General features: G+C 38.2%; 1 protein-coding gene across 40 annotated transcripts in view; it reads right to left on the reverse strand.

Annotated features, from left to right (window-relative positions):
- The window catches only part of tcf3b (transcription factor 3b), a 44,343-nt gene extending 39,071 nt beyond the window's left edge, over positions 1–5,272 (reverse strand). For 13 of the 40 annotated variants that reach the window (XM_074635761.1, XM_074635762.1, XM_074635749.1 and 10 more), the window contains exons 1-2: positions 4,904–5,246; positions 1,778–1,874 (exon numbers count right to left, since the gene is read on the reverse strand). In XM_074635761.1, the coding sequence (XP_074491862.1) occupies positions 1,778–1,852 (75 nt within the window). In that variant the 5' untranslated portion in view covers positions 1,853–1,874; positions 4,904–5,246. Of the gene's footprint in view, positions 1–1,475; positions 1,549–1,777; positions 1,875–4,903 lie in introns of those variants that run through there. The other 27 variants (XM_074635774.1, XM_074635768.1, XM_074635766.1 and 24 more) reach the window with 8 other exon arrangements.
- Between the last annotated feature and the right edge of the window lie 6,670 nt (positions 5,273–11,942).

Consider the following 11,942-nt stretch of genomic DNA (forward strand, 5'->3'; position numbering starts at 1 on the left):
CAGAGAACAGGACATTAACGAAGCAGCTGACTGAATCATGCAAGTAAATGAAGCTCCACCAACAATTCATGCACAACAATGCTTAAAAAAAGAGAAAAAAAAAAATCACAAAAAATAAAGCTAGTCCTGTTGTTCCCCTGTGTTACACTTCATAAAATGTCAATGATTCTTGCAATGATAAACACTTCAGTATTAATCAACTGTACTTTGTCAAGAGAAACCTCATGGGACATTAAGTCTGCTGACAAATATTCATTAGGAGCCTCAGTTTGGAATTACCTGTTGTGCCCCCATATATAGTAATTATCCAGCGCTGGCAATTTAGCCTTATACCAGCTATTCAATTTATTTAAGAGGAAAAAAAAAAAAAAGTAACACAGCTCCATTGGGCCTGTGAGATGTTTATGTCAGCTCAACAAAGGCTTCACAACAAAATGAAACACAGGTAAATAAAATCTGAACAGAATACCTCCATGCACTTTGTATATAATGTCTAGAGGATACATCTGAAGGCATCTCTGTGAAAATGTCTTCTTAAAGACTAAAAATATGACAAAAAAAGAAATGTCTGTCTGCGCAACCTAATTCATACATTTCCCCCCTCAGATTCTGTTAACAAGACGAACATGGGTGAAATTATTTCCGCAGTTTCCCGATTCAGTATTTACATTTTAAAAGTGGATACCAGCTCATAGGGTTGCACAATTAATCGAATATTAATCACAATCACGATTTTGGCTTTCCCACAATTAAATAAATAGGATCGACTGTAATATTGACGTTTAAAATGAACGTTCTGCTCATAGAAAACTTCCAAAACTAACAGCCAGCCACCAGCCGGTGATCGAGATGTTGGCTTTACTTTTGGGGATAGATATTATCTACACAACCAAGGTGTTTATGATTAACTTAAGAGCATAAAACTGTTTATCTAGCCTCTTACTGTTGCTAATTTTGCTCTCGAAGTGCACCAGATTGAAGCATTTAACTTTAAAATGCTAGCAAAAAGGGTATGGTGAATATACCTGTACTTTTTCCGAATCAGAATCAGAAAGGTGTTTATTGCCAGGTGTAAGAGGTATACACTAGGAATTTTCTTTGGCTTTTATTCATATTACAGAATAAAAGATATTTAGTTTTTTCCAACATCATGCAGCCCTACATTAGCAGGAATGTAGCACAGCATGGACGAGAAAGCAGTGCTCTGTTTATTTTAATGTGAAAGTGCAGTAATAAAAAATTGTTGTCACTAAAATACAATGCATAATCGTGATAAATGATCGTGATCTCAATATTGATCAAAATAATCGTGATGATCATTTTGACCATAATCGTGCAGCCCTACCAGCTCATTGTAGCGAGGATCCACTTCATTGTTGCTGTATCCTGCATCGCCTACATATTTGATTTATTTATTATACAAATCTGAATTCATTTTTACCAGTCACCCTGAGGTACAGCAGTATTTTACTTGCCATGCTTTGATGTAATCAGCACTACCTTTGCATGCCAAGAATGAAGGATGGAAATATCTTGGGCTGACACAACCTAGTTGTTAAAAAAAAAAAAAAAATGTTATGTTACAGATTTTGTGAGAAATTAAGCTGATTTTCCTTGCTCGTCCCTTTCCCCAACTTCTCTCATTCAGACCTGCAGCTCTCCTCTCTTCAGCTCATACCCAGACCTGTATCGCACTCTCTTTTAGCTCTTTTCCCCCAATGCCACCCACCTACCACTGCCACCCAGAACCACCCAGACTGCTCTCCCGCTCTCTTACCGCACTGAAATCCAGGAGGTCGTTGAGTTCCTTGTCAGTTCCCACTGCAGCCATTCTTTGCTGCTGTTCGTTCATACCCTTCAGTCTCTAATAAACCCTATGAGAGAAATTTGCAGATACAGGATTTTAATGGCACTAGCAAGCACAAAGAGAATTTACATTTAGCTCTTTAAAAAAACAGAGAGGGTGATGGTAATGAATGATTCAAACTACTCTATCTTTGCAACCCTAGAGATGAGTCATATTGGCAAGTTGTTAGTCTCCCATAAGATACCAAATGCAGGAGCTAAGTCAGCATTTTTCTTGAGGAAAAACAAAACTTTCTTATTATTGCAAACGCATCAAAATTGTGTTTGTGGTTTTCAAAACTCCCAATATATTGAAATAAAATGTACATCCAGGTGAGAGGCAAAGATCCTGTGCATCTGAAAAGTTTAAAAAAAAAAATCAACAATCATCAATTGAGTGTCAGCTGGCCAAAGCATCAAATTACAACCTCAATCGCTACGGGCCGATGAGGGAAAACTACTTAACACTACACACTTATAAATGTTAATTTCAGTCAGACACTGCCTTCCCATCCAAGCAGGAGAAGAGACACTGCCATGATGAATACTCTGCCCCTCAGTCAAATCACTACCAAGTAATGACTTTTAAAAACCTGCCTTTCATTTTACGCAACCCTGGCAAATAACACGGCCATATGTCAATCATTGCTACATAAAAGAGAATGTAATACATTTACAATTACAGACATAATTGGGACTATTGTTAGCCCAAGGAAATAGGGGTGAAAGGCAGAGCTAATGACTGTATGCAAACACGTCATTACCAAATTACCATATGTCAACTCAGAAAGAACCTTGTCAAATGACACAGTGAGCGTGAATACTGGATTTACCCTGTGTTTTGCATTCCAACGCAAGCCCGAGGCCGCTCTCTTGATGTTGAGCGAGCGGCGGTTCTGCGAGCCTCACAGGGGAACTATAGTGGTAAGGGGAGCGAGTGGAGGAATAGAGGCACTTGGACACCAACAGGTGGTGTGCTTTTACAGCCTCTTTTGTAATCCAGCACTAACATAAATTGATGCAATTTAAAAAAATAAATAAAGATGGATGTTTTAGAAGGGAAATGCAAGTTGTAAAATGTAAACAAAGGGAGCTCAGAATATTAAAAATGTATGTCAAGATATAAAACTAGGAACCACTTGAAACAAACAAAAAGTATTGAATGTCATAAATGATTTTCTGCATGTATGAAAAATAACACTTCAGGGGGGAGACAAACAGTCCAAGTCTGGTGAACTCAGACGAGCAGAACTAATTTAACCTTGAGACAAGGAAAGGAAGTGAACACACACACACACACAACACATACAACACATTGCCTCAAGTGTAAATAAGCTAAGCTGTCATTGCTTTTCCAAACTTTTGGATAAGATGGCCAATCAAGGGGGCAAATAGGTCACACACACACGCCACTAAAATAAACCTGCAAATATGATTTAAACCACAGAGTTAAATGGAGTGGAGCACACACAGAGGGGGCTTAATATAACAAAATGGCATCTTCAGCTACTGCTGGATCAATATTTGAAGCAAGCAGATTAAGGGGTCTTTGTCACCCCACACAAGGCAGGTCATTCTCCACAAAAGGAGCCTGCACAACCACTGAGGTAAACACATGCTTTACACCAAAAACTTAATATAAATTAAATGCATGCCTTTTATTTTACCAATAATAATAATAATAACAATAACAATAATGTGCCAAAATCAAGCTCCTTCTAACCTGTGTAATAATTATGTTATAACTGTTGTTGACATTAAATATATGTATAATTTAAAAGCACATGCATGACATGTTTTTTGTCAAATGTGAAAATAAATGCAAATAAAAAATGTGTTTATGTCAATTACTTCTGAAACAAGAAGGGGCCGTACTAAACAGAAGAAAGCATATTCAACTGTTGATTCAAAAGAAGAAAAACATCTCGTGCCAGTCACATTATTATTAATAACAATTATGTAATAACTGTTGACATTAAAAATAGGTATAATTTAAAAGCACATGCATGTGTTGCACATGTCAAATGTGAAAATAAATGCAAAGTAACCATAACATGTGTTTTATGTCAATGCTATTACTTCTGGAACAACAAGGGGCCGTACTGAACAGAAGCATAAAGCATTATTAATAATAATAATAACCACTTTTGAGTCAGTTTCTAACAATGACAGTAAACATCCACAGGATGTACATTATTTGATCATCTCCTCTAGGCCACACATCCAGGGCCAAAGCTATACTGCTTGACAACTAACAACCCCATTCACCATTTATCTTCCAAGCATGTTGACATCATCATCCTGAACACTAACAAAAAAAAACATAATATCCAGTTTGTGGCTTCCTAAGGGGGGAAAACAAATTATGTGTAAAAAAAACAAGTGCAACGGTCGTGACCCTGGAGAAGAAGAAGAAGAGCTGCAAACTTCCATGCAACAAAATAATAGTGAGCTCTTTTTCTTTTTCAACATATTTAGGGTGCATTATATGAGTGGAGGTGGGGGGGGTGGGGGAGCAGGAGGAATTTCCTGCCAAATGTGCAATAAAAATAAAAGTTGTGGCCCAGACACTTCCATAAAGGAATGTTTTTAAGGTTTTTTTTTTTTTTATGGAAAGTTTGGCTGGTATGGAAAATACATGTGTAGGCCCACCACACACAAAGTTTAGCTCAAAATGCTCAACAGCATTATCCACATTCTGGCTACAGCTACACACACGATGAGAAAACAAAATGAGGCTTGTTAAGGCAAAGACTTAGTGAGTGGTCTTTTTTTGCAGAACAAAGGAGTAATTTCCTCCTCTCCGTGGTCGATGCGGAGACCATCACACACTACTTGGCTCCGCCACCTCAAAACCCAGACAAAAAAAACTTAACATCCCCCCCCCCTCAGCCCCTCAGCCCCAGCTTCTTTAAACCACCACATTCCCAAAAACTTTTGCGCAAATTTTGCAGGCGTCAAAATAAAAAGGTGTCAGTGAGGAAACCCATCATGCAACTTTTCTTCTCCCCCCCACGAAACATGAAGTTGAAAGAAGGTGTTTTTTTTTTTTTTTTACCTCTCCTCTCCAAGTGTGTGATATCCAACAGTGAAAAGAAAAGCGGAGACTCGCGAGGGGAAAAACATAAAAACTTCAAGAGAAATGTTCGACCTCAGTGCATGAAACGCATTGGAAGCAGCCGTAGATTTCCTTTTGTGTCCCAGTGGTTATAAAAAAACCTGCTCTTCCACGCAGCGCCCACGTGTTTGCTACAATGTTTCAAAAGATTCCAAAATCGAATTCTATTGTAGCAACTAATGTCGCGTCTTCCTTTTTTGTTGTTACAACTGAGATGATTTCATTCTTCTCGTAGACATCTTCACCACCTCCGTCCACATTGTCAGACGCAACAACGTATCCCTCCGCCACCAAAAAAAAAAAAAAAAAGTGAGGGCCTCAATGCCAGCGGTGTCCGATTTCAAACGCCTTTGAGAGACGGGGTGTATTTTCACATTGGGGAAAAAAACAGCTTTTAGCGTTTTCTGCTGCTAAAAAGACAGAAATGTCTAATGCCGAAGTGCAGTTTTGTGTACAGTATCCTGCAGTCCTCAAAATGCAAGAGCGCTACGAGCACTAGGTCGTCCAGCGGAAGGCTATCGTAAGAAAGTTACCTGCGATTTACACAGCAGCAGCTTGACGAGATGGCACGATAAATGCGAAAGAGCGCAGCCAATGGAGGAGCGTGTGCGCTTGATTGACAGCGAGAGTAGCCAACCAACAGGCTGGAAAGACAAGTTTGAACCCGCCTTCTTCTTGACGCTCACTTTCCCTGTGTGCTCAGGGAAGCTGGCTGAGGGGTGGGGGGGTGGGAGGAGGCTCCGACATGCTCGCTGACATCATTTTATTACTTTGGTTGCTGTGTCCTCTTTTCCTTTATTAAAAACAAAACAAAAAAATGTATCTCATCTTCAACCCCAATGCTTTAAATTATTTGGTTTTCATTATAATAACAACTGTAAACTAAATTATAATTTCAATTTTGTTACTGTAAATTTTGTCTGTTTTTTTTGTCTTAACATTGATTTCCATATTTATATTTTTTTCTATATCAATACAACGTATGCTATAAGCTGAATTTTTAGATAAATAAAAAATTATGCTAAGTATATATTATATGTCAATATATATATATATATTTTAAATAAATAAATAAATAGTGATATATATATACATATATAAATTATGCTAAGTATATATATATATCACTATTTATTTAAAAAAATATATAATATATATATATATAAAAAAAAATCAACCTAGCACTTACATGTCTAATCATGTATTTATAATATGTTTTTCTATATCAATATAACTGTATGACATAAGCTGCATGTGCATGTAAGTGCTAGGTAATATATATATATATATGTACATTGTCTGGTTCCAAAATAATATTTCATTCAGTTGACTATACTTAAAAATGCTCAACCGCTATCACTGTGAAGCATAATTTCCACTCGGCTGCAACAAACAATTATTTATATTACTGATTATTAATCTGCTGTTTATTTCTCAGTTAATCAATTAATTGTTTTGTCAACAAAATATCAGAATCTAAACCAAGGTTATGTATTCGATTGCTTGTTTTATCTAACCAACACTCCAAACCCCACAAAATGTTATAGTTTACTATCAGATATGACAAAGAAAAAGCATCAAATCCTCACAATTAAGCAGCTTGAACCAGCAAATGTTTGTCATTTTTGCTACAAAATTGACTGGAACATTTAATACATTAGCTGATTTTCTGTCAATCGACTAATAGATTAATTGTTTCTGCTCTATTTCTATATAGCCAGTCTTTTTTTGTGAATGAGCTGATAAACATGAGACCAACGCAGCCCTGGTAACTGCCTGCTCCAGAGCAGAGTGGAGAGGAGGGAGAGCTCAGAGTATAGGATCACAGAGAAGGAGGAGGGGGAGAAATAGTTCAGAGAAAACAGTTCAAACAGGGAGGGCACACCGGATGATCAACGCAAAATGTGTCTGTAATGTTTTAAAATGCTGCTTTTACATGATAACAACACCAGTAGATTGATAGTTGACATGAGCTGCAGTTCAGTCACCGTGATGATAAAGAACTACACACAATGCAATAAGTTTAGATGACCCTGATATGTGACTAATGCGCTTCCTGCCTTTATTTAATGCACACACAACATCCCTTACACAAAAACACACACTCCTTTGAAAAGTGTATGTAAGTGTTGTTATTTAACCTGAGGGCAAACCACGTCAAAGAAGAGGGAAAATTACCCTGCTTTGTTTCTGGTCTACAACCTCCAAACATTTTTTTTATTTGTTCAAAAATGTACCATAAAGGGAGATTTGTCAGGTATTTAATACTCTTATCAACATGGGAGTGGGCAAATACGCTTGCTTTATGCAAATATATGTATATATTTATTATTGGAAATCAATTAACAACACAAAACAATGACAAATATTGTCCAGAAACCCTCACAGGTACTGCATTTAGCATAAAAAAATACTTGTGGGTACCCATAGAACCCATTTTCATTCACATCTTGAGGTCAGAGGTCAAGGGACCCCTTTTGAAAATGGCCATGGCAGTTTTTCCTCGCCAAAATTTAGCATCAATTTTTGACCCTTATTTAAACACAGAAACCTTCAGATGCAGAAATATTTCATAGCACACAGCTATCACTATCAACCGCTACAACGGCCACAGTGACTCAAGTATCTTTTGAGTCACTATGTGGGCAGGGTGCCCATGTCTTTGGGTGTGAGCTGTAAAACAAAATGAAGACATGGCAAATGCAAATCCTACATAGCTGCCTTAATGCCTCAAAACTGTCTATTTGCATAGAGGTCACCAATGAGAAGGGGAGATTTGCTGTCAATAGGACCTATAGGTAAATAATCCATCGGGTGTCCCCATGGGTGAAGGAAAATCCTCGGCACAGAACATTAATTAGTCTCGTGGACCGTCTTAGGAATGTAATGGGGTTGCTGCTCGGAAACAAACGCACATATGGGCCGTAAATACCTTCACAAACATACCATGCACACATTCACATTTGGTCACAGGTACTCTCACACAAACAAACAAAAGACAGCCTTGGCATCAGAAAATAATCACAGCTATCAAAGAAAGAGCATCTTGAGTTATTTATCTAACACCTATTTGGAATCCTTTCACTGAGGAATGTATTAATCAAAAGATTAGATTTGAACAGATGGAAACATCTGTTTGGGGAAATGAATTTCTAGTGGAGGCAGAGGAAAATATCTCATATTCTCGCTTTCCAGTAGACGTTAGGCCTTGAGTAAGAATAGTGCTGTTGTCAGTATTAGCAATGAGGCTTGTAAGCCCTCCAAGTAGTTTGTAGTAACAGCTGGGTCTGACATGGAGAGCATGTACAAGGGCAGCCAGGCTGAAGAGAGGGAGGGGGCGGCAGAAAAAGAATAAAAAAAACACATATGTAGTGAGGATCTTCACCTTAATGAACACTGAGTGCGTCTAACGGTGACACGAGGTTAAACAGAAATCGGTTGTATAACATGAAGACAGAAGAAATGGGTTTTAAATCATCTCTTGAACTATATTGACATCTTTTACAAGTGAATAAGGGCGGTACCACTTTCTTCATTGGAGCCAAGGGCTGGTTTAAAATGTTATTATTCCTGATATTGAGTGATACAATTTTACAGCTTTTACAAAATAATTAGGAATATATGAACGTTGCTATTTTGTTTGATTCACAATTAACACAGACATAGACAAACAGATAGTGACCTCTAAAAGCTCTGTTTTTATGCTAAATTTATGTCTCATTATCCACGGTAGCATCATTTTACAGGAAACAAAAACACAAATATGTCATCTATGATCTCAAAAATATATTCACAGTACAATGGACAGTTAAAGGGGCGATAGCAAAAGAATTTAAAAAAACACATATGTAGTGAGGATCTTCACCTTAATGAACACACTAGCAGTAATATAACAGGAAGACAGAATGGGTTTTAAAACCTCTGTTGAACTATAATGACATCTTTTACAAGTGAATAAGGGTGGTACCACTTTCTCATCGGAGCCACGGCTGGTTTAAAATGTTATTATTCCTGATATTGAGTGATGCAATTTTACATTCAGCTGTTACAAAATAATAAGGAATATATGAACGTTGCTATTTTGTTTGATTCACAATTAACACAGACATAAACGAACACATAGTGACCTCTAAAAGCTCTGTTTTTATGCTAAAATTATGTCTTATTATCCACAGTAACTATGGGTAATGTACCACATGGTAAACCTAAAAGCTTACAGGAAACACAAACATGTCATCTATAATCTCAAAAATACATTCATTGGACAGTCAAAGGGGCGGTAGAAAAAATGTAGTGAGGATCTTCACCGACACGAGGTTAAACAGAAATCGGTTGTATAACAGGAAGACAGAAGAAATGTGTTTTAAATCATCTCTTGATCTATATCTCCATCATGCCTATAATTTATTTTACAAGTAAATAAGGGCGGTACCACTTTCTCATTGGTGCCAGGGGCAATAGCTGGTTTGAAATGTTATTATTCCTGATATTGAGCAATTTTACATGTTTGATTCACTATGAACACAGACATAAACAAACAGATAGTGACCTCTAAAGGCTCAATTTTTATGCAAAAAAAAAAAAAGATGTCCCATTATCCACAGTAACTATGGGTAATGTACCACATGGTAAACCTAAAAGCGTACAGCATCATTATACAGGAAACAAAAACACACAAAACATGTCATCTATAATCTAAAAAAAATACATTCACAGTACAATGGACAGTTAAAGGCAGAATAGGGGAGTGATGCTGTCACATATGCCCCCGATGATTCCTTCCAGCCATTCCCGGCTTCATATGTGTAATTAACAACAGATGCACGCGGAGAATTAGCATATGTTTGGCACATTGGTGCTAATCGGTCATATATTTGTGCATATTAATGATGGAATGTATGTGCACATATTTTGAGTTATATAAATTCACACAAGAAATGATGATGTTTTTAATCCTCTTTGGATTTTTTTAATCAATAATGCTTTGTAGGGAACAAAATAAAGAGGGCAAATCCTGCATCATAGTATAGATGCCTTTGATTCGAGCAATGTTTTGCAACCACAGTCTCTGGGTTTATTGCTACCTGCCTGAACACTCTCACGTGTTATACACCTTTAGCCCCTCATTGCCATCCTGCTCCGCTCATAGGAAGCCAGTCATGCGAGCCAAACCACATCACCGGGTTATATCACACACACACACACACACACACACAATGATAAGCCCGTAAACATACAGTATAGGCAGCACCACGCATAACGCACACAGAGCTCGGCGGCGAGGCAAGCTGCTCACCTCGTTCCACACTGAGCCCCTCACAGCCTGTAATAGTAGAGGCTTAGGTTTGGGTGGGGGAAGGGCAGAGGTGCACAGGTTTCTGATCAGACAAGAAAACTAGGCCAAGACCAACAATCCCTCTCCCTGAACAGCCTCAGCCCTTTCCTAAACGCTACAACTTTGTTGAAGGGGCTTGACGACGTTGTCATTAAAAGTCATTTTAAGGCCACAACATGTGTATTTAGAGGCATAACAGCTCCTCATAGCCGGGCTATGATTCATGCTTCCTTGCCCCTTTGGAAAGCTGTCCTCCAATAAGAGTTAGAGGCTGGGGGTAGGAGCGGATAGATTGATAGCGTTGGCTGAGTGCCCATGCTCTGAGTCTATCTGTGCTGAAGGGGAGGAGACAGGGGGAATCTATCTGTTGTGCTCTCCGTGCTCATGATAAACTGACTCCCGTCAAGCTTCTTCCCCCCTATTACAGCTGGCCTGGCAGAAAACACCTCAAAAAACTTGCACTGACTTCCAACATGTTAAACAACAATAAAATGTGTCAAGTGAGTGATTTAAGCAACAGTCCACAAGGTTATGCAGTTGTTTTTGGAACAAGTGAGGATGGCGTTATCTTCAAACAAGTATTCAAAACAGCCAAAGGGACACAATGGAACCAGATTTCACTTCATCACTTAATGGGACCATCGCTAGTAGGAAATGCAATGTCTCTCTCTCTCCCTTTATCCTGAAACTGTAATTCCCACAGAGCTCCACAGTGAGAAAGAAAATGAGTTTGAGGGATTGTCCATGACATTAATCCTCCCGAACACTACAGTTCTAGACAGGATCCAGACAAACACAACAATCTATTTACTAAAGGAAAAGTTAAATCAGCAATCCTACAATGGCTTTTTCCCCCCTCTTCCTCTGTTCTTTCTCTCTGGTGATTTTATGGGACTCCTCCCTGCCATCTTGGATTCCCATTACAGTGCCCCCTGTCCTGCCACCCACGCCCCAGGTACAGTGAAAAAAGCACCAGCTTCCTGTTTACAAAACAAATGAGAGCCTCATCACCAGACTGTACAGCTGAAGGAAAGAGCAGATAGCAGACTGGCACCCGATTTGACTGTTATCAGGCCATTAAATAGGCGTTATCAGTCGCTATAAGCACCATAGATGTGGGTCAATAGGGGCCTACTATCACCTACTATGTTGCAAAAGTGAAAGTGAAACTTAAAAGCAACACGTTCTAACATTTAAAACTGAATGAAACGTCACGTTTTGAACACAATCAAAAAGGCTTCTTTAGGTTTAGGCAACAAAAGTACAACTTCTTTAGGTTTAGGCAATAAAACTACAACTTCTTTAAGTGTAGGCAAAAAAAACCCAGTTGGGTTTAGGCAACAAAACTACAACTTCTTAAGGTTTAGGCAATAAAACTACAACTTCTTTAAGTGTAGGCAAAAAAACTACAATTTCTTTAGGTTTAGGCAACAAAAACAGTTAGGTTTAGGCAATAAAACTACAGCTTCTTTAGGTTTAGGCAAAAAAAACAACAGTTAGTTTTAGGCAACACAACTACAACTTCTTTAGGTTTAGGCAACAAAACTACAACTTCTTTTGGTTTAGGCAATAAAACTACAACTTCTTTAGGTTTAGGTACAACTTCTTTTGGTTAAGGCAACAACATTGTACCTTACTACGAAC

Source organism: Sebastes fasciatus, chromosome 5 (genome assembly GCF_043250625.1).
Source record: "Sebastes fasciatus isolate fSebFas1 chromosome 5, fSebFas1.pri, whole genome shotgun sequence".
In the NCBI taxonomy this organism is placed as follows: Eukaryota; Metazoa; Chordata; class Actinopteri; order Perciformes; family Sebastidae; genus Sebastes; species Sebastes fasciatus.